The 27,714-nt window shown below is 44.1% G+C and overlaps 1 protein-coding gene across 2 annotated transcripts; it reads left to right on the top strand.

Moving 5' to 3' along the window:
* The first annotated feature begins 2,936 nt into the window (after positions 1-2,936).
* Ddx47 (DEAD-box helicase 47) lies at positions 2,937-23,401 on the top strand. 2 transcript variants are annotated; one of them, XM_075982497.1, is made up of 12 exons: positions 2,937-3,044; positions 3,651-3,744; positions 6,213-6,401; positions 6,612-6,683; positions 6,866-6,984; positions 7,177-7,248; positions 8,090-8,206; positions 9,141-9,287; positions 10,520-10,657; positions 11,788-11,858; positions 13,066-13,195; positions 22,925-23,401. In XM_075982497.1, the coding sequence occupies exons 1-12, from the start codon at positions 2,958-2,960 to the stop codon at positions 23,054-23,056; spliced, it is 1,368 nt and encodes a 455-aa protein (XP_075838612.1). In that variant the 5' UTR covers positions 2,937-2,957; the 3' UTR covers positions 23,057-23,401. The 2 variants fall into 2 exon arrangements, with proteins under 2 accessions (XP_075838612.1, XP_075838613.1); XM_075982498.1 differs by lacking the exon at positions 6,213-6,401 and having other exon boundaries at positions 2,945-3,044.
* Positions 23,402-27,714: the final 4,313 nt, after the last annotated feature.

The raw sequence follows: 27,714 nt of genomic DNA, 5'->3' as shown, positions 1-27,714 counted from the left end.
TCTCTTTTTCCAAACTCCGCCCACTCCGAGTCTCTGAACAAAAGAAGGCGCCAAAAAGCTTCCTCTCATGAACTTGCCAGCCACCCATGTCCCCACCTAAAGTGCTCAGCTCGTGACCATACTCGGGTACAAACCCAGTTTGTGGCAGACACTCATCACTTCACTCCTCGCCTACAACCTGTAAAGTCTCCCTGCTACGGTTTGCCAGCGCGGCTTCTTCAGCCTTGATCTCTGGGACCAGCGAACAGCCCTGGAGTTGCTTTGCTTAAATAAACCTGTTGTTGCACTTTTTCAATTTGGCTAGATCTGGCTTAATGAGTCGGCTGTGGAGAAACCGATTATGGGGGACAGGAAACCTAATCACCACCACATGAGGAACTGTGTTAAAGGTCGCAGCATTAGGAAGATTGGGAACCACTGACAAAGAAACAGGTGATAAAAAACAAATCCCTCTGGTCTGCCGTGGTGCCCATTCCCAACATTTCAATGAGTTCACCCAAGCAACACATGCTTAGCATCCATTTTTGTCTCTAGAACTAGGGAAACAAAGAGCATCTCTTGTCTCTGAGGCAGCCTCCTTTCCCCAACTTCCTTTCTGTGCACCAGCACAACGGTAAGAGCGATGTTTTTGGCTTGTTTTTTGTTTTTTAATTTTTGTTTGTTTTGTTTTTCGAGACAGGGTAGCCCTGGCTGTTCTGAAACTCACTCTGTAGCACAGGGTAGCCTGGAATTCAGAGACCCACCTGCCTCTTTCTCCTGAGCTCTGTGATGAAGGGCGTGCACCACCACACCCAGCTAAGAGCAACACTTGGATCACATCAGTTTCAGCTTCCTGCCCGCGTTGTTTGTTTTTTTCTAGTTTAGGGCAACTCCCCAACCCCTGTTCTTCTGTCACGAGCCCTGAGGCATCTGGCCTGAGTCTGCCTTTTTGAGTCTCACTACTTGTTTTTTGTTATAGCCACCCACCCAAGTCCTAAATTGGGGTCTTTGGAGGCACTGGTGTCTGAAGGATATCAGGAAGTTGTGTTGAGTTTCTCTCAATTCTCGGGTCAAAGCACAGTCCCCTCCCTTTGCTTTTTCTATTTATTCTTTTACCTCCTGTTCTGATTCTAAATTCCAACTTCTGAATTTCATCTCAGTTCCTCTCCTTCCACAGGCTACCATCACATTTTTGAGCGCAGTTTCTGCTTCTTTGTATTTTAGCACACAAAGCTACACACACACACATACACACGAATATACATATAATTTAAAGACAGGGTTTCTCTGTGTAGCTCTGGGTATTCTGGAACTCACTCTGTAGACCACGCTGGCTTTGGCCTCACAGAGCTCCTCCTGCCTCTGTCTCCCAGGTGACAGGATTAAAGGTGTGCACCACCACGGCCTGGTCTCACTTTCATATTTTATTTATTTGTTTGTTTGTTTGGTTTTTCGAGACAGGGTTTCTTTTTGTTTGTTTGTTTGTTTGTTTTTCGAGACAGGGTTTCTCTGTGGTTTTGGAGCCTGTCCTGGAACTAGCTTTTGTAGACCAGGCTGGTCTCGAACTCACAGAGATCCGCCTGCCTCTGCCTCCCAAGTGCTGGGATTAAAGGCGTGCGCCATCACCGCCCGGCTTGACAGGGTTTCTCTGTATAGCTTTGGAGCCTCTCCTGGAACTAGCTCTTGTAGACCAGGCTGGCCTCGAACTCACAGAGATCCGCCTGCCTCTGCCTCCCGAGTGCTGGAATTAAAGGCATGCACCAACACCGCCCGGCTCTACTTTCATATTTTATTTTATTTTTGCTTTTTTGAGACAGGGTTTCTCTGTGGTTTTGGAGCCTGTCCTGGAACTAGCTCTTGTAGACCAGGCTGGTCTCGAACTCACAGAGATCCGTCTGCCTCTGCCTCCCAAGTGCTGGGATTAAAGGCGTGCGCCACCACTGCCCGGCTACTTTCATATTTTAAATACATGTGAGTTAATCTGTGCTGTTCCCACAGAGGGTCAGAACTCGGAGCCCTAACTACTGTTAAAGGTCTGTGTGACATACCCTACACACATACCAGATTGTCTCTAATGCTTCAATTTCAGAAAGAGTGCTGCTTTGAAAACCTCACATGTTGAGAACTCCTATGCCTCCCCAGAGGGGTGTACATGTAGGCACAGGGCATGCAGCACTCCTTGGCCTGCACTAGCCTGAGTGGTGGCTATATAGAAATCTCACTGGCCTCAGGAATGGTTAATGTACAGATCCACTAGTCTTGAATAGTTGTCCCTGAACTGATAATGGCTTTTCTGCTATGAGTGGGTCCCAGCTCAAATATCACTGCCTCAGACACACCTTCCCAATTTTGTAGTAATTCTGACAACTTTTTCTCCCAAGGCTTTATTCCCCTATTTTGATGCAGGCTTATTACATCACAGCGCTTTTCACAATTTAAATTGTCCCGTTATTATTACCTAGCCATTATCTGCTTTCTCTCCGCTAGGGCAGTTGAGGTTGTCTTACCTTGTCACTAGACACCCGACACCGAATATGTGAAGAAATGAATAAATAGCATTGCAAGTGTTTGCATCCCTACAGTGAGAAAAGTAGTAACAACAAGACAGAGAAGGCTCTGAAAGCCGAAGCTACAGAATGAGATCCTGCCTTAAGAAAACAAGCAAAAAAAGGTGGGGGGGAGACTTAAAGCAGCAGAGAGGGATGGTGGGTCATCAGCCACTTCTCTTAGCACATTGAATTCTAGTCATTACAACTCTCAAACGGGCGATGGTGGCGCACGCCTTTAATCCCAGCAAACCTGGTCTCAAAAAACAAACAAACAAACAAACAAAAACCAAAAACCTCTCAAACATTACGGCACTGCAAACCCAGAACAGCCAGCAGGGGTCGCGCAGAATGTGCCCTGTAGGAAAGAGGGAAACTACATTTCCCAGCACCGCGTGCGCCGCCGCTCCACTTCCGGTCCCCACAGGCAAGATGGCGGCGACCGAGGAGCACGATTCTTCTACAGAAGCCGTTCAGACAGCTACCGAAGAGGAGGAAGCTAAAACATTTAAAGACCTGGTGAGAATGGGTGATGCTGGTGATTGTTTAGCGATGCTGGCGTTAGGCTCACCCTGGTTGGGTACTTTATATCCGGCCTGTAGCGTATGGAAAGCACCTTGGGGCCTAACTTAGGCTCTCTTCAGACTGTCAGAAACTCCCGGTCTCATCAGGCTCCCTCGGGTGCATTGCCTTGTAGGATGCTACTGAATCCCGGGAGCCCCCGTTTGCCTTTCCAGTAGTGTAGAGCCGTTTGTTATCTAGGGTCACGTGTAATTGCGTCTTTGCAGCCGGAGTTAGTTTTGCTCTGACCTCGTCACGAGAGGCAAGTTGTTACGACTCCTTGCCTCACTTTACACGCGTGTAAATTGGGTACAAGAGCTAGGCGCTTGTCAGAGCGGGTTTGATGGTTAAATGAGACAATACATGTAAAGCAGTTGGCACAGTCCCTGTGAAGAGATATTGTCTCAAGGAACTGTCTCATGGTGTCCATATATTTCTGAGATGCACGGTAATGCCAAGTTTGAGGGGCTACCGGTCACTGTAGGATGGCCCCGATAAAGGCATTTAAAATGGAGGGGACCGAGGACGTATTCTTTGCTTAAGTACGGTTTTCTGAATTCAAAGGGTGTGACAGATGTGTTGTGCGAAGCTTGTGACCAGTTGGGATGGGCAAAGCCCACGAAGATCCAGATTGAAGCGATTCCTTTGGCCTTGCAAGGTAGGTTGAAATTCAGTGTGCACACTGGTGCGGATGCACTGTGAGCTTATACTCAACTAAGTGTGTTCCACTATTGAGACCTCTTGCGGGCACATTTCAAATGATGGGAAGATAGAATCCCTACTTAGCTATGACGGGACTATTTGTGAACTGAAGAGGCAGAGGCAGGAGGATAGATCCAAGTTTGAGATTAGCTTGATCTAAGAGATGGGACTTGAGAATCCAACATCCTTAATCTGTGGCTTTGAACACTCTTGGCCATTCCTCTTTCTTTCGTTTGTTCGTTCGTTCATTCTTTTTATTTTATTTTACTTTTCCTTTGAGACAGGGTTTCTCTTAACAGTCTTGTCTGTCCTGCAACTCACTTGGTAGACTAGGCTGGCCTCAGACTCACAGAGATCCGCCTGCTTCTGCCTCCCGCATGCTAAGATTAAAGGCGTGCACCACCACCTTTCCTTTTTTTAAAGATTTATTTTTTTATTTATTCATTCCATTTATTTATTTATTATGTATACAAGGTTCCGCCTGCATGACAGAAGAGAGCACCAGATCTCATTATAGGTGGTGTGAGCCACCATGTGGTTGCTGGGAATTGAACTCAGCAGTCCCATGCTCTTAACCTCTGAGCCACCTCTCCAGCCCGCCGCCACCTTTCTCGAGATTGTTGTCATCCTTAATTTCCAAGCAGTGTTTTACTCTCCTGTCTCTCTAGCTGTTCTGCCCCTTCCCTTTTGCTGTATGATAGTGATTCTGTCATCACTCTTCCTTACTCTAAAACAGTCTGGACCTGTTGAATTAGAATTTTCAAATGTGAAGCTGGATGATGGTGGCACACGCCTTTAATCCCAGTACTTGGGAGTTTGAGGCCAGCCTGATCTAAAAAGGGAGTTTCAGGACAGTCTGGGCTACACAGAGAAACTCAAACAATGAGTTTTTAGGCACTGGACATAGATACAGGTAGGCATACATCCCTCATAGATTGTAACTCTGATATGTCTGCCCTAACCAGGAGAGATTCATGGCTCCCATGTCCCACATACATGTATGTGTGTATGCTTCTCTCTAGTACTGGGATGACAGTGATGCATGCAGAGGAGGAGGGAGCGCATAAGCGATTGAACACTGAAGTCCAAGGGAAGGAGTGAGGCTGTGAAGATGCTCACGGGTCCCAGTTAGTTACAGAAATCAGGGACATTTCATGGTGCTCAAAGACTGCTGGTACAAGTGTGTCCAGTTGGCTTCTAGCTCTCTATGTTCTTTATGTTCCTCCCAGAACTGATTTTCTACAGTTCCTATCTCCATTTTTGGCTTTTGAGTTTCCCATAACTAAAATTGATCACCCACCACATTTTCTTTCACCCGTTTTTGTTTCTATGCTTGAGATGGGTCCTTGCTGTGTTGTCCAGACCAACTTCAAACTCCTGGGCTCAAGAGTTCCTCTTTCTCCAAGCCTCCCATGTAGCTGGGCCTACAGGTGTGCTTTGGATATACTGTTTAGCTCCTTGCTTCATCCAGGCTTATCCTGATGAAGAATAACTCCAGTTGTGAAATTCCCTGTTTATCAAAATTTACTGGGGGTTTATGGGTTCCTTTCTAGCCTCATTTCTTGCTCAGGTGTGGCCTCTCACTCTTCCTTTGTGTGCTGTTTCCTTGAGTCCCAACCTTCTTTCCTCATGCAGGAATAGCTGTCCTTCCCTCTTTGCCTACTTCCAGATAGAACTCGTAGATCTCTGTTAGCCTGACATTTCTCTTTATGCTCTCATTATATTTTCTAGGGTCTGTATTAAGGGCCTTATCAAATTAAACATATTTGTGTTGGTGAGATCATTCAGCGATTAAATGCACCTACTATTAAAACTCATGACCTGAGTTTGAATTTTGGAACCTACATGGTGGAAGAGAGAACTGATTCCTACAAATTCTCTGATTGACCCTGAGTGCTTTTCGGGCTGGGGGGAGACTTAATTGGGGGAGGGGGAGGGAAATGGGAGGCGGTGGCGGGGAAGAGACAGAAATCTTTAATAAATAAATAAATTAAAAAAAAAATTCTCTGATTGCCATAGCTGCCATGGAAACGTGCGTGTGTGCACACAGAGAACACATTTAATAAATTTTGTTTTTTAATTAGCTTCAAATTAAGCCAGGCATGATAGTGTATGCCTTTAATCTCAGCACTTGGGAGGCAGAGGCAGGTCGACCTCTGTGAGTTTGAGGTCAACCTGGTATATAGAGCTAGTTTCAGGACATCCAAGGTTCCACCAAAATCTAAAACAAAACAAAACAAACAAACAAAAAACTTAGTTCAAATTAAACATAGTTTTGTATTTGCCCTATATTGGACTTTAGCTTATCTGGTTTAGAGAAATCCCCTTTCATTTATTCATTCTCTCTGATGCCCAGCACGAGACTTTGAAGGAGCACAGAGGGCATTTCTTTGTATTAGGGTTTGGTTTGGTTCTCTTCTTTAGGCCGAGATATTATTGGGTTGGCAGAAACTGGATCTGGAAAAACAGGTGCCTTTGCTTTGCCCATTCTGAATGCGCTTCTGGAGACTCCCCAGCGTTTGTTCGCCTTGGTCCTCACCCCTACTCGAGAGTTGGCCTTTCAGATCTCTGAGCAGTTTGAGGCTCTGGGGTCCTCCATTGGAGTGCAGTGTGGTAAGTGTCTAAGAAGAGCTGAGCCCTGGGGTGTCCTCACAAGTGGAGAAGCGTGGGGAGGAGAGGGCAGGGAAGCGCTGTTGGCAGGCTGTTGACTAAGGAGTTGGTGTTGCGGTTCAGTTTTTAGTAAGTAGGCGTCTAGCACTGGCTTGGAAAGTGCTCAGTGAGAACATTAAGAATCACTGGTCTGTGTTTGCTTTGTTTCTGCAGCTGTGATTGTTGGTGGAATTGATTCAATGTCCCAGTCACTAGCCTTGGCCAAAAAACCACACATAGTAATAGGTGAGTCAGTGACCAAGGTACCCGCCACCACGACTGGCTGGACTGGGGAAAATCTACCACGGGGGTGGCACCTGGGGAGTGGACCTTGTGACCTTGCTTAACTTTCAGGTGTCTTCATTGTTTTATGGATAGTAGATTATTTTCTCATCCTTGGGTCCTTTCTTTTCGACCTTTCTTGGTAGCCACTCCTGGCCGACTGATTGACCACTTGGAAAATACCAAAGGCTTCAACTTAAGAGCTCTTAAGTACTTGGTCATGGATGAAGCAGACCGGATACTGAACATGGATTTTGAGACAGAGGTGAGTTTTTAACATTGGTTCTCCCTAGAGCTTCTCTGGTGCTCTGGTTCAGTCTGGTTTTGCTTCCTGTGTACCTGTTGTTCAGAGCCTCAGTTAGGCTCAGTGAAGTGTGTCCTCCCACCCGACCCCATCACTGTGCAGAGAATCTATAGATATCTGAGTGTCGTTGACATTCTTTCCTGTGTGCCTCAGGTTGACAAGATCCTCAAAGTGATTCCCCGAGATCGGAAAACATTTCTCTTTTCTGCTACTATGACCAAGAAGGTGAGATTTGCTTGGACTCCTGTCTTCGTCTTGATAAGAACTGATACATAAGTTCTTTTTTTGGTTTTTCGAGGCAGGGTTTCTCTGTAGCTTTGGAGCCTGTCCTGATCTAGCTCTTGTAGACCAGGCTGGCCTCGAACTCACAGAGATCCACTTGCCTCTGCCTCCCAAGTGCTGGGATTAAAGGCGTGCACCACCACTGCCCGACGATACATAAGTTCTTTTTTTTTATGTATATAACATTCTCTCCATGTATGCTTGTATCCCAGATCTCATTACAGATGTCTGTGAACCACCGTGTGGTTGCTGGGAATCGAACTCAGGACCTCTGGAAGAGCAGTCCGTGCTCTTAACCTCTGAGCCATCTCTCCAGCCCGATACATAAGTTCTTATAAGGGCAAGTAAGGCTTAGTGAGTTTAGGTCATTCTGCTCAATATGGTGAGACCCTATCCATATAAAACCAAAAATTAAATTAATTAGTTAATCTTTTAAAAAGGAATTGATATATAAGTTAGGTGTTGTATATACCAGCTATTTGGGAGGCTGAGGCAGGAGGATCACAAGTTTAAGGCCCTGTATGCCCCAAAGTAATAAGTTTAAGGCTAGTCTGGATACCTTAGTGAGAACCTTAGAATATAAAACTAGGGCTGGAGATGTAGCTAGTACTTGGGTGAGGCCCTGGGTTCAATGCCTAGTGTGTGTGTGCATGTGTGCGCATACACACACACGAGAGAGGGAGAGGGAGAGAGAGAGAAATCAACATATAACAATAGTGAAAACACAAAAATAAAAACATGGGGCATTTAGGAATTGATGTGATGTTCTGTTTTCTTTCTTTAGGTGCAAAAACTTCAGCGTGCAGCTCTCAAGAACCCTGTGAAGTGTGCGGTTTCCTCCAAGTACCAGACTGTTGAGAAGCTGCAGCAGTATTACCTCTTTATTCCCTCCAAATTCAAGGTGAAGTGTTGGCTTTGTCATTGCTGCCATTCCTGTCCTCACCAAAGCATCTGAGAATGTGTCAACTCTTGACCAGCAGAGAGCTGCGTGGCCAGCTTCTGTTTATCCCAGATAAAGTGAACATGCCAGGAATTCACAGCCCTAAACCAAAGCAGAAGCCATGATGGAATGGTAGAGTTCCTCCCGGGGCCAGTCCTGTGCTCAGTTTTCTGTTGTCTGCTTATTTCATGGCTACTTTGGAAAGGCCTTTCTTGTTGGCTGTGTACAGTTCTGTGTGACCTCAGGATGCTCTGGGGTGCTTGATTCACAGAGCTCATAATAGCTAGCCAGGTGTGGCAGTGCTTGCCTGGGAATCGGAAGCAGGAAGATCACCATAGGTTCAAGGTCAGCCTGGGCCTCATAATCAGTTTGAGGCCTGTTTATACCACACAGTGAGACTTACCCCAACCTGAACAGCTTAGGGATTGGCTGAGATGGGGCAACCGGGAAAGCCAGCATGTTTATTTAGTAATACATATGAGTAGGTTAGCTATCCTATGTAGTGGGTCCCTGTCGGGAACAGCCTCAGGCTGTACACATCCTAGAGAGGAAGCTGTGGTTGATATTTTTCTGCACACTGTCAACATTGGCCCACCAATCGGTCCCTGAGCCTGACCAGGAAAGACTTGCTGTTTCCTGGGTCTGAGGCAGTCGGGACCTTCATGGCCATATTCATGTCAACAACAACTCAGGAAAGGACCTCAGTCAGCTCTTACACATTCACTCCCCACAGATAACCCTGTCCAAAAACCTGGGGAGTAACAGGAAGAAGCATAAAGCTCAAAGCTGGAGATTTGGCTAATTGAGACTCCTACAAGCTTCATCTTTTCCTACGTGTTGTTAGGTCTCTTTCTTCCAGATCAGTTATGTGCCTTGTTTTGGGTTTGTGATTTAGGACACCTACTTGGTTTATATTCTCAATGAATTGGCTGGCAACTCCTTTATGATATTCTGCAGCACCTGTAACAACACTCAGAGAACAGCTTTGCTACTCCGAAATCTCGGGTTCACTGCTATCCCCCTCCATGGACAGATGAGTCAGGTAAGAGTTCTTTGTCAGGGACTGCTGGGATAGAACGGCAAACCCTGTGGTGTAGCACGATTAATGAAAACCCAGAGACAGATATTGGGGTTCAACCTGAAGGTCAGAAAAGCAAAACAGTCAACTATTGGCTCTTACCTCTGCTTCAGTTCGAAATGGCAATTCTGCCTCCAGGAATCTCAGAATGAGATTGTGTGTGAGATCTGTCTCCTCCTGTCTTATAGCGGTGGGATTAAGGGTGTATGCCACTACTGCCCAGTTTCTATAGCAAACTAGTGTGGCTACTGGGATTAAAGGTGTGTGCTACCACTGCCTGCTCTGTAAGGCTGACCAGGGTGACTGTTTTACTCTCTGATCTTCAGACAGGCTTTGTTGATTAAAATACAAATGAAGTATCACTACATTGTGTCAGTAGATTAGTGTAGCAAGGACAGAGGGCACCCATGCCCATTGCACACTCCTGATTTTATAGGCATCAGTGCTCCTTGCACACTGACTTTATGAGTTTCAATGTTCCTTACACACTCCTGATTTTATGGGCACCAGTACCCATTGCATACTCTTTATTTATGGTCTTTGACGTATTGCTTTGTAAGCTTGCTTTCCTTTTTCAGACAGCAGGTAGCTCATATTGGAATATTTCATAGATGAAATGGTTCTGTTGGTAAAATACTTTTTCATGCAAACATGAGGATGAGTTTGAGCTCAGAAACATCCAGAGCTGGATGTGGTGACATGTACTTGTAATCCTAGCTGTCTGGAGCTCAGCTTACTAACTGCTGAACGTCAGGTCAGTGAGAGACTGTGTCTCAACACCCAAGGGTGTCCTCTGGCCTTTACATACATGTTCATGTACATACTCTTCTGCATCTGTGTATACATATGAATACACATGTACACAGAAGAACATAGGTAGTTGTCTGGTTTGTAAGCTGTTGAGTCAATATATTAGCAGTGATGACTCTGGTCTCTAAAGACTGTTAATATTTTTTTATTATTATCTTTCTGACATGTGGAAAACAGTCCCTGTTTTGTGTTACTGTTTGTGGCCTGTCTTAAGTATTTTTTGTTGTTTCCATATTTGTTTTGACTTGAGAAACCCTGCCCTTGACTTAGAAGGGGAAACTATATAAAAAAATTAATTAATTATTTTGTTTGTATTCCATGTCGAATATGCTAGGATTTCTTCATTTTTCAGAATAAAAGTTTCTCCTTTCTTTTCCTCATTTCAGAGCAAGCGCCTTGGATCCCTTAATAAGTTTAAGGCCAAGGCTCGTTCCATTCTTCTAGCAACTGATGTTGCCAGCAGAGGTCTAGATATACCCCATGTGGATGTCGTGGTCAATTTTGACATTCCGACTCATTCTAAGGTGGGTCCTCTTGATGCCTGGACTTTCTAGTTCCAAAGTTTATTTATTAAATAATGTGGGTTTCTTTTGTTGTTTCTTTTTCCTGAGTTATAATGTAGTGTTTCTGTCCTGTTAGTTCAGTATCGAATCTGAGGAAGTGGTGTGGTAGAGCTCAGTTGGTAGAACTCTTCGCTGGTGCGCACAGGACTCTGGGTGTGAGGTGTAGCCCAGATAAACTGGAAATGGTAGCACAGGTCTGTCATCCCAGCAAGCCAGAGGAAGAGGCAGGAAGATCAGCACTTCAGGGTCATTCTCAGGGACATAGGAAGTTCAAGGCTAGTCTGTGCTACAGGAGATCCTGTTTCAAAAAGCAGCAACTAAGAAAGCTCTTGACTGATTTATTCCCATTTGCACTTGCCTGTGCTTGCAGCATTAGCCGATGCGAGTGTGAAGATATCCAGAGAGTTACTAGACACAGTCCAAGGGGTCAAGTGCAGGATGCTGACCGCTCAGTCTCACTTTACAGACAGCAGCTTCTGTTGCATAGAGTTTCCGTACTTTGCGGTCTTGGCACTGTTAGCATTTGTCCTGGTAGATTCCTTGCTCTGGGAGTTGTTTGCATATAGTATGCTTAGCATTCCTCGAATCTACTTGACGACAGTATCTCACACTCTGCCAGTTGTGACAACCAAAATGTTTGAGGCATTACCAAATGTCCCTTGAGAGAGGCAGGATCACCCCCGGTGGAACATTGTTTCTCTTGGCTCCTTGTTGAGCTGTTACAGATAAGCTGCTGTCTCGTTAGATTTTCACAACAATTCTAAGTTTGGGCATTCATATCTAGCCCTGGTCTATAAATAAAAACTAAAGTTCAGAGATGTGCAGATAATTGTGTAGGACCCCTAGGTCCAGTGTCACCATAGCCATGGAGTTAGGTGCTGTAGGTTTGTCTTTGTATAAGAGAAGGCAGGCGTTGGATGGATTTTGTGCCATGAGAATGTTATAAAAAAAGAGAGAGAGATTTCTCAGCTCATTCCCAGGCCATGTCCTCCACCTTCCAGAGCCGTGTGTTTTCCATGGAAGGCTTGCAGCAGGGCTTTGCACGCATCCCTTCTTACCTGCTCTGAATTTATTTACTGTTTTTATCCCAGGATTATATCCATCGAGTTGGGCGGACTGCGAGAGCCGGGCGCTCTGGAAAGGCCATTACTTTTGTCACACAGTAAGTGAATCCACACTGGGACAGTGCAGTGAGGGATGGGGCACCAGAGAGCCTCTAGCCTTTGTGTGCTGATCACACGGGTGCTCTCTCGGTACTCTGTGTGCGTGTGTGTGTGTGAGAGAGAGAGAGAGAGGGGGGGGGGATCTGTGTAGACCATAGGTCAGCCTTGGGTGTCATTCCTCAGGAGCCATCCTTGCTGTGTTTTGAGGCAGGGTCTCTCTTTGGCCTGGAGCTTGCCAAGTAGTCCAGGCTGTCTGGCCAGTGAACCCTGGGACCCACCTGTCTACCCCGTGTGCACCACCGTGCCCAGTTTGTTCTTATGTAGGCTTGACTTCAGGTCTTCATGCTTGCTCCTTGAGCACTTCACCACTGAGTCATGTCCCAGCCCTGGTTTTCTTAATTCTGAAATGGGAACTGCTCTGACCTAGTAAAATTTTGGTAAAGATGGGATAATTCAATGGTCATGGTAAATCTGTCTTAAAAATAAAGGTGGGAAATACTGTGAAAGAGGTCATATATCTTGTCATGTCGTTCAGAAACACAAATGGCACCTGCTACTTCTTTCAGTGCCAGAACTGGGGAGCGAGCAGTGACCTTTCCCTTAATTACAACTGCCTAGAATGACTGTGTTTGACTTTTTTTTTTATTTTTAATTTTTTATATGTATGGGTGTTTTGCCTGCATGTATGTCTGTGTACTACATGTATGTCTGGTGCTTGCAGAGGTCAAATGAGGGTGTCAGATTCCCAGGGGCTAGAGTTACAGACAGTTGTGAGCCACCATGTGAGTGCTGGGAATTGAACCCTGGTTCTTTGGAATAGCAGTCAGTGCTTTTAGACAGCAAACCATCTCTCCAGCCCTGATTTAAAAGTTTATTCTTTGCCAATTTCACACATGTATACAATGTATCTTGAGCGTATCTGCCCCCATACCCCCTCTCTCCCATTCTCTCTCCCTCTTTCCTTCAGGTCCTCTTGTTCTTTTGTACAACACTGAGCCCTGTTAGTGCAGCTCTTATGAGTGCACGTGGGTAGTTTCCCAGGGGTCCAGCACAAAGCTTCATTTTTACCTGTATTTTGAGAAGTAGTCATATATTTAGCATTGTTTGAAACTGGTCCATACTCCAGTATGCATGATAGCATAACACTGGGATTGGAAGATGCTGGCATCACCAGCCCAGCAGAGCCAGGCAGTTTTCTTTCCTCAGGTATGATGTGGAACTCTTCCAGCGCATCGAACACTTAATTGGGAAGAAACTGCCCGTCTTTCCGACACAGGATGAGGAGGTTATGATGCTCACAGAACGCGTGAACGAAGCCCAGAGATTTGCCCGAATGGTACGCAGTGTCTGCTTTCCCTAGCTTCTGATGCTCTGACCTGTGCCCTCATCTTTACCCTTGCATTTTGTTCCAGAATCAACATGGGCAAACAAAGGTTGAGGGCTCATGGGAAGTTCACCACTGAGTCTGACCAGGGTGACCACATTCTCTACTCTTCCTGTAACTGTGCTCTCCCCCAACAAAGGTCAATCTCAGGGTCAGAAGGCTAGCTGTGGCTAGAGTAAGCTCGGGCATTTTGCTCACCTCTCAGAACCAGTTCCTCACCAGTAAATTCGGCATAACATTTGCCATGTATACCTTTAGTGTATTCTGAGCACTAGACAAGCCTGTATGAACTGTGAATGTAGTAGGGGTAGTGGCAGAGGCAGCAGTGAGAGAAGGTTCTAGAGGAACCCCTTGGAAGTTCTGCCTTCAGGCTTCCTGTGGTTTTCTGCTCACGTGGAGTTATGTTTGAGGTTTTGTTTATGAAAGTGCCATCTGTGGTGGGTAAGAAAGGTGGATGGCACCTGAGGGACGACACCCACGGTTCTTCTTTGACCTGCATGTGCGCACACAAAAGTGGACGTCCCTCTGCCCTGTATTCTGTGCTACCTGCAGTGAAGTATAATGGCAAATGCCTAAATCCTAGCACTTTTGAAGCTGAGTCAAGGGAATCACTGAGAGTTTCAAACCAGATCGGTACACTGGGAAAGATATTCAGGAAGTATAGACAGTATTAAAGTAGTAACTGAAGAGGTGAACCGGGCCCCAGGGAGAACCAGTGATAGCACCGAGCTCATTTTAACTCACCTAGTTACACGTGACTAACGTGCTTCACTGAGTGTAGTCCATGGGATCTTTTCCTGTCAGTGACACCTCCTGCCCACTGTGATCTGTTAGTTGTGTGTGTGTGTGTGTGTATATATATATATATATATATATATATATATATATATATATATAATTTTTTTTTTTTTTGAGACAAGGTTTCCCCGTAGCTTTGGGGCCTGTCCTGGAACTAGCCCAGATTGGCCTTGAACTCACAGAGATCTGCCTGCCTCTGCCTCCTGAGGACTGGGATTTAAAGGCGTGCACCACCACCCAGCCTATATTTGGATTTTTGAGGCAGGGTTTTTGCTGTGTAGCTCAGGCTGGCCTTGCACTTACTAGGTAGCCTAGGCTGCCCTTGAACTCATGTCTAGCCTCTTGCCTTAGCCTCCCAGTTGCTAGGATTATAGCTGTGTACCACCAGTATGATCATTCTTTAATAGCTACAAAGAATACATCAAATTCATGTAACATGGATTATGTTGATGAATATTTATGCTTTTCTCCACTTTAGGGCTGTGTTGAATATCCTAGTATGTGTACCTTTGCTTGTTTTCTTAAACTTCTAGAAGTGAAATTGACCAAGGAGTATACATACAAAGTTTGAATTTCTACAGAATGTCAGATTGTCTCCTAGATGTAGGGATAAGTCCCGCCCCTTAGGGGGCGTGTTCGCCTCGGGCTAATGTCTGCCTATAAATTTGGTGAGCGTGCTCAGAGCTTCCTCTTCTACTCTCCTGGTCTCCGCGGGAACGGTGGTTCTGTAAGTCTATTTCTACATTAAAACTATATATATTTTTACAAACTGCCTGCATTCGTTTACGCCGCTACATTTTGGCGTCCAACGTCGGGCTATTTTGCCCTCGACTCAAGTGGGTAGCCCGCTAGCTAACACAGCACCCTCCTGGGTGCTATTTTTCAGTTCGTGACTCCGGCCCCAGTGCCGAGTCCGAGACATACTCGGCCACACAGGCCCATTCTGCCTGCCTTGGCTAAGTTTTACAGCGGAACACCACTGCCTGAATTAGCTGAAGCTTAAGTACCTGCGGTTTTGCAACAAAAGCTGCCACAGCGGCAGATTTGGTCTGACACAAAGTGACTTGGCAGGGCAGTGGTGGCGCACGCTTTTGATACCAGCACTTGGGAGGCAAGGGCAGGCGGATCTCTGTGAGTTTGAGGCCGGCCAGGCAGGTAGCACACGCCTTTGATCCCAGCGCTTGGGAGGCAGAGGCAGACAGATCTCTGTGAGTTTGAGGCCTGCCAGGCAGTGGTAGCACACGCCTTTAATCCCAGCACTTGGGAAGCAGAGGCAGACGGATCTCTGTGAGTTTGAGGCCTGCCAGGCCGTGGTAGTGCACGCCTTTAATCCCAGCACTTGGGAGGCAGAGACAGGCGGATCTCTGTGAGTTCGAGGCCAGCCTGGTCTACAAGAGCTAGTTCTAGGACAGGCTCCAAAAACACAGAGACCAACAACTGGCAGGAACCGATCATTGCAGGTAAAAATTTTTTTTTCTTTTATAAATAAAATGTCTGAACACATTACTGTTCAAGAATTTAACAGTTTTTTTAATTGTACCATGTGGGAGATTTTACAAGAGGTGTCTATCACGCCACCTCTATGGATCCTTCTGGGATTCGTAGTTTTCATTGGCACCAAATGGTTTGATAATAGAAATATGATAAAGTCTTTACGAGATGAATCCAGGATTCTTAAGGCAGAAATAGAACGCTTAAAAACAATTGAGAATGATAACAATCTTCTCAAGAATCAGTTTGAAGTTCTCCAGACTGATAACAATCTTCTCAAGAATCAGTTTGAAGTTCTCCAGACTGATAACAATCTTCTCAAAAATCAGTTTGAAGTTCTCCAGACTGATAACAATCTTCTCAAGAATCAGTTTGGAGTTCTCCAGACTGATAACAATCTTCTCGAGAATCAGTTTGAGGCTCTCCAGGCTGATGTTAAGGAGAAATTCATTACTATGGAAGAGGGAACAGCTGATCTGGATCGTAAGGTTCAGTCCCTCTCTGTAGGAACTGAAACATTAGTGGCTGATATTAAGGAGAAATTCATTACTATGGAAGAGGGAACAGCTGATTTGGACAATAAGATTCAGTCCCTTTCTGTAGGAAATGAAACATTAACTGAGAGAATCAAAACTGCTGAATGTGACAATCGGATTTTGTCTAAAGCTTATGACAAATTGATGGAAAGAGTGTCAATACAAGAAGGCACAGTTTATGCCATAAAAATTATGTCCAAAGATAAGATGTTATCTCTAACGGACAAACTTCATACTTTAGAATCCTCAATGAAGGCTTTGGAACATAATTCTGGACAGGAGATTCAGACATTGCAGAAGGCAATAGTGAATAGAATTGAAAAGATTGAGGAATTTCTGAATTCTGATGAAGAAGAGCAAAGGGTAGAAGGGCAAATTTTAACTACATCTGTGGGTAAATCTCTCCGGGACAATTTCCACAAAGCTCTACCGACAGCTCTACCTGCCTTTCCAGTAATAACAACAGAGAAGGTGGTTGGTTCCAGAAACCCTAGGGTCATCAAGGAGGATACATGGGAGCCTGTCCGTATGAATGACCTCAAGGAAATTAAACAGGCTGTCATGACTTTTGGGATGCAAGCCTCTTTTGTTAAAGAGATGCTAAGATCTTGGGCCACGACAAACAGAGCAACCCCCTTGGACTGGCTCCAGCTGAGCTCTGCAGTACTTGAGAGTGGACCACAATTGAAATGGCAATGCTTATTCAGGCAAGAGGCTAGACTCTTAGAACAGCAGGAAAAAGCAAAGGGAATTGACATTTCCCTAGATAAATTTCTAGGTGAAGGGCTCTTTTCCGACCCTCAGGAACAAGCTAATTTGGATGAAAACACACTCTCCATGTGTACTACAGCAGCCTTAAGGGCTTGGGACAGGGTACAAGACCCAGGACAGAGAATAGAATCATTTGTCAGAGTTAAACAGGGTCAGAGAGAACCCTTTAGTGACTTTTTACAAAGATTAACTAAGGCTGTACAAATAGGGATATCTGACCCAGAAGCAAGACGTATAATGATTGAGTCTTTGGCTTATGAAAATGCAAATGTGGAATGCAAAAGGATTTTGGGGCCTTTAAAGCTCAGATCAGCGCCTTTGGAAGAATGGGTCTTGCATACACTCAATGTTGATACATTTGATTATGGCACTGAAGCATGGGTAGAAGAAGCAATTTCCAATGGTAAAAGGAGACACCAGAATACCAAATGTTTTAATTGTGGCAAAATGGGTCATATGAAAAGGAATTGTAGACAACGGATTTTCAGAAATAATAATAATAATAATGCATCTTTCAGAAATAATAATAATAATGCATCTTCTAGAAATAACAGAAATAGGAGGACTCAGCCTTCAGGTTTATGTAGAAGATGTGGAAAAGGCAGACATTGGACGAATGAATGCAGGTCTACAAGAGATAGACAAGGCAACCTGATACAGTCGGGAAACGTGAGAGGGGGGGCCTCACAGGCCCCCATGGCAAACATGGTTCAGTCATATCCAGTTTCTGCAGAGAACGTGCCTCATCAGGACAATTAGGAAGCCCCATGCCTACTGTTACAAGCAATAATGATCAGAAAGATAAGTTACGTGTGTTTTGGCAAACTTCTATAAATGATCAAAGACCTAAACTGAGAGTGTGTGTAAATGGCATTTTTATTACTGGCCTGCTGGACACAGGTGCTGATGTAAGTATCATTACCCCAGAATCTTGGCATCCGTATTGGCCTCTTCAGAATGTAAATGTTCAGCTCCTGGGAATTGGAACCCTATCTCGAGTAAGGCAGAGCACGAGATGGGTTGAATGTATAGGGCCAGAGGGACAAATAGGAAAATTAAAGCCATATGTAGCCAATATCGCAATGAATTTATGGGGTCGTGACCTATTACAACAATGGAATACCGAAATTAACATTCCTGCTACTTCTAGAGCCTATAGTTCTGAGAATAATATTAAAAGATATTACAAACGGAGAAAACCGGCCATTCGGGCTGTACAAGAACAAGCAATTGATGTCCCTTCAGAGATACCAACAGCCTTGCCTCTAAAATGGTTGACTGAGAAACCAATATGGACAAAGCAATGGCCTTTAGCTGAGGAAAAGTTACAGGCTTTAGAACAGCTGGTACAAGAACAATTAGATGCTGGACATATAGAAGAATCTACCAGCCCTTGGAATTCTCCTGTATTTGTGGTTAAGAAAAAATCAGGTAAATGGAGAATGGTGACAGATCTCAGGGCCATCAACAAGGTTATTCAACCTATGGGCCCTCTGCAATCTGGAATTCCTTTGCCCTCTTTATTACCAAAAGGATGGCCTCTCATAGTTATTGATTTAAAGGATTGTTTTTTCACTATACCTTTGCAAAAAGAAGATAGAGAAAAATTTGCCTTCACAGTGCCTACTTATAACAATTCTCAACCTTCGAGGAGGTACCACTGGACCGTTCTCCCCCAGGGTATGTTAAATAGCCCCTCCCTGTGCCAATATTTTGTGAACCAACCATTGCAAATAATACGCAAGAAATTTCCCAAATCTATAGTATACCATTACATGGACGACATCTTGTTATCCGATTCAAACATGGATACCTTGAACAGACTGTTTGAAGAAATAAAGATACTTTTACCTAAATGGGGATTGCAAATCGCTCCTGAAAAGATTCAGAAGGGAGATTCTGTTAATTATTTAGGTTATAAAATAGGTTTGCAAAAAATTAAGACACAAAAAGCACAAATTAGGAGAGATCGCCTACGGACTCTTAATGACTTTCAAAGACTGTTAGGAGACATTTCCAGTCTACGACCAGCTATTGGAATAACACCTGATCTAATAATTCATTTGAACAAAACCTTGGATGGTGATAAAGATTTAAACAGTTCCAGAGAATTAACAGCTGAAGCAGAAAAGGAACTGACAATGATTGAGGAAAAATTACAACAGGCACATGTGGACAGGGTGAATCCAGAGCTCGATTGTATTCTTGTCATACTACCATCAAAAATTTCTCCTACAGGAATTTTAATGCAGAGAGATGATATTATTTTGGAATGGATCTTTTTACCACATAAACCAAGTAAGAAACTGAAAACTTATGTGGAAAAAGTCTCTGAGTTAATTATAAAAGGCAAGCTGAGACTTCGTCAACTAGCAGGCATAGACCCAGCAGAAATTATAGTGCCCTTCACTGCTGATGAACTAAAGAAATTATGGGAAGATAATGAACCATGGCAAAGAGCTTGTGCTAATTTTTTGGGAGACATTAATAATAACTATCCAAAAAGCAAGCGGCTCAACTTCATAAAGAGAACTTCTTGGATTCTTCCTCGAATCGTCCGTGATGCTCCAATAACTGGAGCCCGTACATTCTATACTGACGCCAATAAATCAGGGAAGGCAGGTTACAAATCAGAAGACTTGGATAAGGTGGAACAAAGTCCGTATAATTCTGTCCAGAAGGCAGAATTATATGCCATTCTTATGGTGCTAAGGGATTTTAAAGAACCTATTAATATAGTTACAGATTCACAATACGCAGAAAGAGTTATTTTACATATTGAAACTGCTGAATTTATACCTGATGATACTGAACTAACCTCATTGTTTCTCCAGGTTCAAGATTTGATCAGGAACAGGCTTTGCCCTATGTACATAACACACATCCGATCCCATACGGGTCTGCCAGGTCCTCTAGCACAAGGTAATGCAGAAATTGATCAATTACTGATTGGTAGTGTGCTACAAGCCTCTGAATTTCATAAAAAACATCATGTTAATAGCAAAGGTTTGAAGAAAGAGTTTTCAATTACATGGCAACAAGCTAAGGAGATTGTAAAGAAATGCCCTACTTGCTCTTTCTATAACCAAACGCCACTGCCTGCAGGGGCTAATCCAAAGGGCACCCAAAGGAATGAAATCTGGCAGATGGATGTGTTCCACTTTGCAGAATTTGGCAAATTAAAATATGTTCATCACACCATTGACACTTATTCAGGCTTTCAGTGGGCAACTGCTTTAAGTTCAGAAAAAGCTGATTCAGTAATCACTCATTTATTAGAAGTCATGGCTATCATGGGTATACCTACACAAATAAAAACGGACAATGGTCCTGCTTATGTTTCTAGGAAAATGAAACGGTTTTTTGATTATTACAATATCAAGCATGTTACAGGTATACCATACAATCCTACAGGTCAAGCAGTCATAGAAAGATCAAATCGAACTATAAAAGATATGTTGAACAAACAGAAAGGGGTGGAAAACACCCCCAGAAATAGGCTACATAATGCTTTGTTAACCTTGAATTTTCTCAACGCTAATGAGAAGGGAACAACGGCTGCAGAAAGACATTGGATAATGGAAAAGTCTACTGAACTAAATCAACCAGTTTATTTCAAGGATGTGCTGACCTCACAATGGAAGCCAGGATATGTGCTACGTTGGGGAAGGGGTTTTGCTCTTATCTCCACAGGTGAGGAAAAATTGTGGATACCATCAAAATTAATAAAGGTTCGGTTTGAAGAAGAGAAGCCACTTGGAAAAGATAAATAACAATTCTTTCATAAGGATGGCGAACATACTGATGGTAAGAAATACAGATAGGTTTGGAGGCGGGGTTCTTTTCTTATCTCCACAGGAAAACACTCATCTTCAAAGAAATTAAGGAACCCTGAATATTTAATTACTGATGGATGGACACATTTTGTAAGTATTAATTTTTATTTATATATCTTATTAAACATTTCTTTATAAATATATAGAGCTGGTTTTGAAGTTGGACTCTGGCTCAGTCCTTCTCCAATTCCAAGCCTGTTAGTAAGAGAAAAACCCAGAGTTTCTGGAGTTTCTGTCTCATGTCAAGAGCCATGATATGGGACAGAAAGAAATATGAGTTTAGAAAACATCCTTGCTTTTCTTCATATCTATCATACTTTTCATTGAATATATATATCATGCCTTTTATTGAATATATATATGTATGTATATATATGTCTATATGATTAATGTTTAAGTTTTTCACAATGAATAATGAGTTTTTCCCGAAGTGACATTTGAAGTTTCCAGGAAGAAGATGGGGCCCCACAACAACAACTCTACCTGGTTGAGATGACGTCATGATACTGATAGCGCTACTACAAGACCTGTTTTGGATACCAGCTGCACAAGACGATCCCAACTTGGTTAGCTGAAATGGTGCACATCTTGTACAACATTCTGGCCAGACCTCCACAAAATACTCAGAGACTATTTGCAATTTTAAAAGACATTGATCTTGAAATTTAACCATCATTTTACTTTCACAGGATCCCCCAGAAAGAACGTCGCCCCCATGACAGCTGGAAGTAATTCTAGAGGACGACGTCCCCTCTCCCAGTAAAGTTTACCCCTGGGTTTAGGGACATCATTTAGGGGTTGGGAGGTTGGGGGAGGAATTTTATAAGCTCAGGGATCATTTTGAAAAAAAAAAAAAGAGAGGGAATGATGGGATTATAGATTTATAATTGTGAGTTACTGCTTTTAGACAAATATATTGGTATCAATTCTTGTATATTGAAACAAAGTTAAATTATATTGACTATTGTATGCATGCATGTTTCTATGTCTGTTTAAAACATTTTTATGTATTGACATATATTGTATTGATATATATATTGTATACATTTACCATATTGCAATGTACATTTCTACCTCTGATTAAGATACTTATATAATGTTTGTGCATTGATATATATTATATAGATAAATAGTCATCTAAGTTTGTCATTTATAATCAGACTAATCAGGTTCTTTAGATATATAGAGATTATACTCAGTATAGATAGATAATCTTCAACCTCTTCAAAGAGCTGTAGAAAATGGCCTTTAATCTAACTCAGAGTTTCTTGATAGTGAGACACAATTGCTCCTGGCAACACCACTCCATTCCCGAGAGAATGTTGAGCACCAAAGACACTCCACCTGGAGCCTTTCTATTTGGCAGAACTGGCCTTTGGGCAAAGAAATGCCTATACCTCAACCACTGACACAGATACAGAGCGTGCATCAATGGATAAAACAGGACTGTCATATCCTGCCAAGACAGGGTAAGATAGTTTTGAAAAGTTCCTTGCCTTTAATAATGGTATGTCAGTTATGTTAGGCCTTAGCCAAAATTGGTTGACTCAACATTGCAAACGAGACTTTGGGTGATTGCCCAGGTAGTCAGTTGTCTCTGTCAATTGTTGCACATTTTGGATATATCTCGTTTGTTGAGTAGTGTTTATTCCCTTCTCAGATCTTTGACAGAGTTGAAGATTATATAATTGTAGTTACTCTTTACATTATTTGGACTCCTTGAGATAGAATGTTTAGCAAAGCTTTTGTTCTCAATATTGTTTGTTATATTTATTATTTGTTGTTATTGTATGTAGTTGTATTTGGTTTAGTTCTGTCTTATTTAGACAAAAAGGGGAGATGTAGGGATAAGTCCCGCCCCTTAGGGGGCGTGTTCGCCTCGGGCTAATGTCTGCCTATAAATTTGGTGAGCGTGCTCAGAGCTTCCTCTTCTACTCTCCTGGTCTCCGCGGGAACGGTGGTTCTGTAAGTCTATTTCTACATTAAAACTATATATATTTTTACAAACTGCCTGCATTCGTTTACGCCGCTACACCTAGAAAAGCCACAGCAGGTCACGTGACCAGGGACATCAGTGCTAGGGTCACCATTCTTTTCCCATCTCTGCCAGTCTTACGTTATTTTCACGCTTTGGTCACTGTGTAAGGTCAGCGGTTTGTTCATTTGGAGTTGATTCTTACCCTTTGCTGATATCCTCTGACCTGAAGGTTATTATCGTGTTCATTCCTATCCTTTGTGCTGACCCGCAGGAGTTAAGGGAACATGGAGAAAAGAAGAAACGCAAGCGAGAGGATGCAGGGGATGACGATGATACCGAGGGTGCCATGGGTGTGCGGAACAAGGTGGCCGGAGGGAAAATGAAGAAGCGGAAAGGCCGCTAGTGGCTGCAGCGAGACAGGACTTCTGCTCTGCAGCTGTGAAGAGATGGAAGGCGGCAGTGAACCCGCCTTCCCCTCCAACAGTTCTGAGACCCCAATCTTCAAATCCTGTCCAGAGGCCACTCAGCCAGCTGGGAGCTCAGTTTTCTCTCAGGGTTGGAGCGTCATTGCAGTGGGACAGCTCTGACGGTGTTGACCCGGGACTGACCTGCGGCTCAAGTGCACTTCTGCCTTTTCCGCCTGCAAGCCAAGGGCCCAGCTGATGAAGAGCATCGTCTGTAGTTAACTGTAAATCTATCTCAGCTGTCATTAAGTCTGATGTGGAACAATACTTATTATTTTTAAAGATGTATTTTTATTATTTTTGTGTGTGTTTCTGTGTGTGCATGCACACACTTTTGTGTAAATGCCCACAGAGGCCAGAGGACTCAGATCTCCTGGGAGCTGGTTGTGAGCCCCCTGTTGTGGATGCTGGAAATCAAACTCAGGCCCTTTAAAGACCTTAAATTCTTTGGAGACCTTGCTGTTAAAGGGCTTTGTAGCTCTTGCTGACAGAGACCTGTCAGTGTGGCTTCATGACAGATTTATTAGTTGTCCTTAATGAAGGGAAACGACATTTTGTGATGGGAAAAAAAGAGGAAGATGATGGATGGGTTTGGAAGGGAGGTCCTGCTTAAAAGGAAGTTCATTTTCCTTCCTTGTGGGAAGCTTCAGAGGGATTCAGAGCCCAGAATACATTTTCCTGGTTTCTTGGACTAATCAGGTGGCTAGGAAAACTGGTTTCCTGAGTAGTTCCTGTCCTCAGGTGACGGGAATTCCGACAGTGCATCAGAAAGGAAGGTAGTTCTACAGTCGGATTTCATCTTCTTGTTACAGCACGTGGTGTCACTCTTCCTTCTGTTGGTTTGAGTTCAGATGTAGAGCTGGGACATTTCCAGAGGAGGTAACCACTGCCGAGGGCATATGGTCAGGAGTATGGGTTGTTGGGCATCAGAAATCCCATTTTGAGCTGCTGGTTCTGAATAGTCTTGAATTCTGAGGGCTTCTACACATGAAAGGTGCCTGATGATTTTGTTGACTGTCAGTTTTATTGAAAGTGTGTGTGGAATGTCAGGCCTGTGGTAAAGGAATGGCAGAGAATCACTGATTGCTGCAAAGATTGTTTTTCTCAAAGAGGAAAGTGTAAGAAGTATAGTTTAGCCCAGGGTGGACTGTTCATTACGTCGGGGATGGGGCCTAAGTGTGTGCATGTATGCATATGTGCTCACACAGAAGGCAGAAGAGAACACCAGGTGCCGTTCTCTGATTCTCTGCCTTACTCTTGACTCGAGACAGTGTCTCTTACTGAACCCCGAAGCTCTGGGGTTAGGGGGAATATGATCACACCTAGTTTGAACAACAAACACTCCTACCCACTGAGCCATCTCCACAGCTTCCCATCCCAACCTCGTGAGCGTAGCGTGTGTGTGAGTATGCACATAAGTGCTCGTGTGTGTGTGTGTGTGTAGGTCAGCCCTGGGTACATTCACCTCCCTTTGAGGCAGGGTCTTTAATTTGCCTGAAGCACCCTGAGCTAGGTGGTTAGCCAATGATCCCCAGGGACATGCCTGGCCTGTCGCCTGTTGCCGTCTCCTCGGCACTAGGATTATTACAGTTATATGCCGTACCTGGCTGTTTATGACTTCTGGGCATTGAAGTCAGGTTCTTGTGGTTCCCTAACAGCTCTCTCCCTGCCTCTGAAAGGGGCTCCTTTCGCCAGAGGCATTGGTAGTGAACTAAGTACAGCCCATAGCTTTTGTTTAGTTGGCTCTTAATTTCCTAAGTTCTTTTTCTTTTTAGCCAGGGTCTCTTGTGTCTCTGGCTGACCTCCAGCTAATCCTCCTACCTTTTCCTCTGAGTGCTAAGATTATAAATATGTGCCCCTCTTACTGGTTTATGTGGTGAAGCTGCAGATGGAACCCAGGGCTTTGTGCCTGTTCAGTTAGGAGTCTACGGAGTGACAGCCTCAGGCTTTGAGTTCCATAGCTGCTCATGATGCATTTGAGTTCAGGGTAAGTTAGAAGAGTCAGACAACCCAGAGGAAAAGGTGAGGGCAAATAGACGAGAGGGGCCATACTTGTAAGGGATTGTGAGTCGGGTGCCCCTTGGAGCTAATTTTCTGCATATCGAATTTTCTTGAGAGACTTCTAAAGGGCAGCTTCGGTGGCATCTTTATCTTGCATCAGTGGATGGTTGATGTTTTCACTCTGTGGAAGACTTTAAAAGCAAATTAAAATTAACTGGGGAGTGGGGCACAGTGAAGAGTTTGGAGTTATTCTGGCCTGAACTGTTCTTAGGCAGTGGTCCAAAGAGCTGAGGGATATGTATATTTTAAAGAGTGATTGAGGAAGACACCAGACTCTGATCTCTGGCTTCTTTGTGTTTGTTTGGTTTTTTGTTTTTGTTTTTTCAAGACAGGGTTTCTCTGTAGCGTTTGAACCTGTCCTGGAACTAGCTGTTATATAACAGTCTGGCCTCGAACTCACAGAGATCCATCTGCCTCTGCCTCCCAAGTGCTGGGATTAAAGGCGTGCGCCACCACCTCCCCGTTTGACCTCTCGCTTCTACACACAGTACACTCACACACACACAGGTGAGCACATTTACATCACATATACATACAAAACCTGTGCCAGGCTTGAGGTAGCTGTCACTATGAAGGCAAAGATGCAATTCCATCATGTTTCTCTCTCAGTTTCTGAAAAATGCAACGAACGAACATCCCAGAATTTTTCTGGCTCCTTCTAGATGTCTGGATTAGAGCCAGAGAGCCTTCCAGGTAGCCTGGGAGCCCTCTACCATCCCCATCAGACTCCATCTACCAAGTACCTCAAAGCTCTGGGAAATGGAGCCAGAAAGAACCAGAGGCTGTAGTACTGGTTACAGAAAATAAGGGAGTCCACCTTATCAGAAGCAAGTAACAAAGCTGAAGAAGGCATGCCCTCAAAAAGAAATGAGAGACCAGCAGCTCCAATTCAGAGTTCTTGAGGTGAAACCTAGCCTTGGGACAGATAATAAAAAGGGCGTGAGTCACTCTCAGCTGGAATGACTACTCAAGGGTGCCCACCCCACATTCCTCCTCATGCCTCACCTGTCTCAAGAATGCACTAGAACCACAGCTAAAAATAACTGCAGAAACTTGAGGTCTGGGAAGTTGGGCAAAACAGTCACACCTAAGAGTCGAGAGCTGGTCTGTGTCAAGATTGAAGACAGGAAGAGAACGGGGGCAGCCAGAGGCCACATAGTCTCCAGGACCCTGATGGCTGTTGATACTGTTGGAATTGTCTTAGTTACACTGCTCCATTGCTGTGAAGAGACACCATGACCAAGCTACTTAGAAAAGGAAACTTTGGGGGCTTGCTTACAGTTTCAGGGGCTTAGTCCATGGTCATGGCAAGTAGCATGGCATTGGACCAGTAGCTAAGAGCTTATATCTGATCCCCAGCAGGCGGCAGAGAGTGAGGGAGATCCCTGGCATGGACTTTTGAAACCTCAAAGCTGACCCACTGTAGCGAGTGTGTGAAGCCACACCTGATGGAGATGTATAATCAACTCGTATGGCTAAAGTCTGACTTATGCTATGATCATGAAATGATTGTCAGCTGTTTGCATATGCGTGGGCCTATGAGCAGTGCCCACCTGGCAATCCAGGGTTGGTTGCCCATGCCTACTTAAGGGCTGGAAGAGGTTTGCCCAGAGAGAGAGGGGAAAAGAGAGCGAGAGATACAATTGTTTAAAAAGGTCCTGAACAAACTGTCAGCAAGAAGAGCTCCGGTGTCGCACGTCATCCTTGCTGGACGAGGTGGGGAGTGGCAACCCATAATGACACACCTCTTCCAACAAGACCACACCTCCTAATCCTTCCTAAACAGTCCACCAATTGGAAACCAAATACTCAAATATATGAGTCTATGGGGGCCATTCCCAATCAAAGCACCAGAGTTTTTTGTCTGCTGGTAGCCACCTGTTCACCTGATAAGTAATTCCAGATCTTAGGAGGAAGAAACAGGAAGAGCAGTTCAAGGCCAAGGTCAGCTGCAAAGAGTTTGAGGCCAGTTTGGGCTATGTGAGACTTAAAAGAGCTGGTGGGATGGCTTAGCAGGTAAAGGCACTCGCTGCCAAGCCTGAGGGCCTGAGTTTGCTCCCCAGAATCCGTATGATGAAGAGAACTGACTTTCACAAATTGTCCTCTGGCCTCCATATGCGTGTGATATTTTACCACCCACCTCCAATAAATAAATCCCACCTCCAGTAAATAAATAGGTGTTTTACATTTAAGAACCCAAACACAAGACAAAAAAGCCAAATCAAATCTGATTCCAAGTCTCAGTCTTATCAGTCCTTATACTAAGTACACGCATGAACATTCATCTTCTGTGTATATTATTCCTCTAAGTCTCAGTCTATACCGAGCACATGTTTGAACATGTGTCTTTTGTGTACATTACTCCACATTATGGGCTCAGTGAGCACTTGTAGCACAAAAGGAACCAGCTGCTTTTCTTAAATATGCTCCACATAACAAATGAGCATTGTTATGCCAAAAGTTTTCAGTTGCCAACTTCGATTCCAATTTAGAAAGAGAAAAACAGAACATTTTCGTTTTCACCAGTAGATGGCAG

This window comes from Microtus pennsylvanicus, chromosome 8, assembly GCF_037038515.1.
Source record: "Microtus pennsylvanicus isolate mMicPen1 chromosome 8, mMicPen1.hap1, whole genome shotgun sequence".
In the NCBI taxonomy this organism is placed as follows: domain Eukaryota; kingdom Metazoa; phylum Chordata; class Mammalia; order Rodentia; family Cricetidae; genus Microtus; species Microtus pennsylvanicus.
This window is presented reverse-complemented; position numbering and strand designations above follow the sequence as displayed.

What these genes read in the sequence shown, in the direction of transcription:
- Ddx47 (XM_075982497.1), top strand. Translation starts at nt 2,958, where the DNA reads ATGGCGGCGACCGAGGAGCACGATTCTTCTACAGAAGCCGTTCAGACA. An exon ending in TCCATGGACAGATGAGTCAG is followed by an intron (nt 9,288 to 10,519) that starts GTAAGAGTTCTT and finishes TCCTCATTTCAG; the next exon opens with AGCAAGCGCCTTGGATCCCT. An exon ending in GCCATTACTTTTGTCACACA is followed by an intron (nt 11,859 to 13,065) that starts GTAAGTGAATCC and finishes TTCTTTCCTCAG; the next exon opens with GTATGATGTGGAACTCTTCC.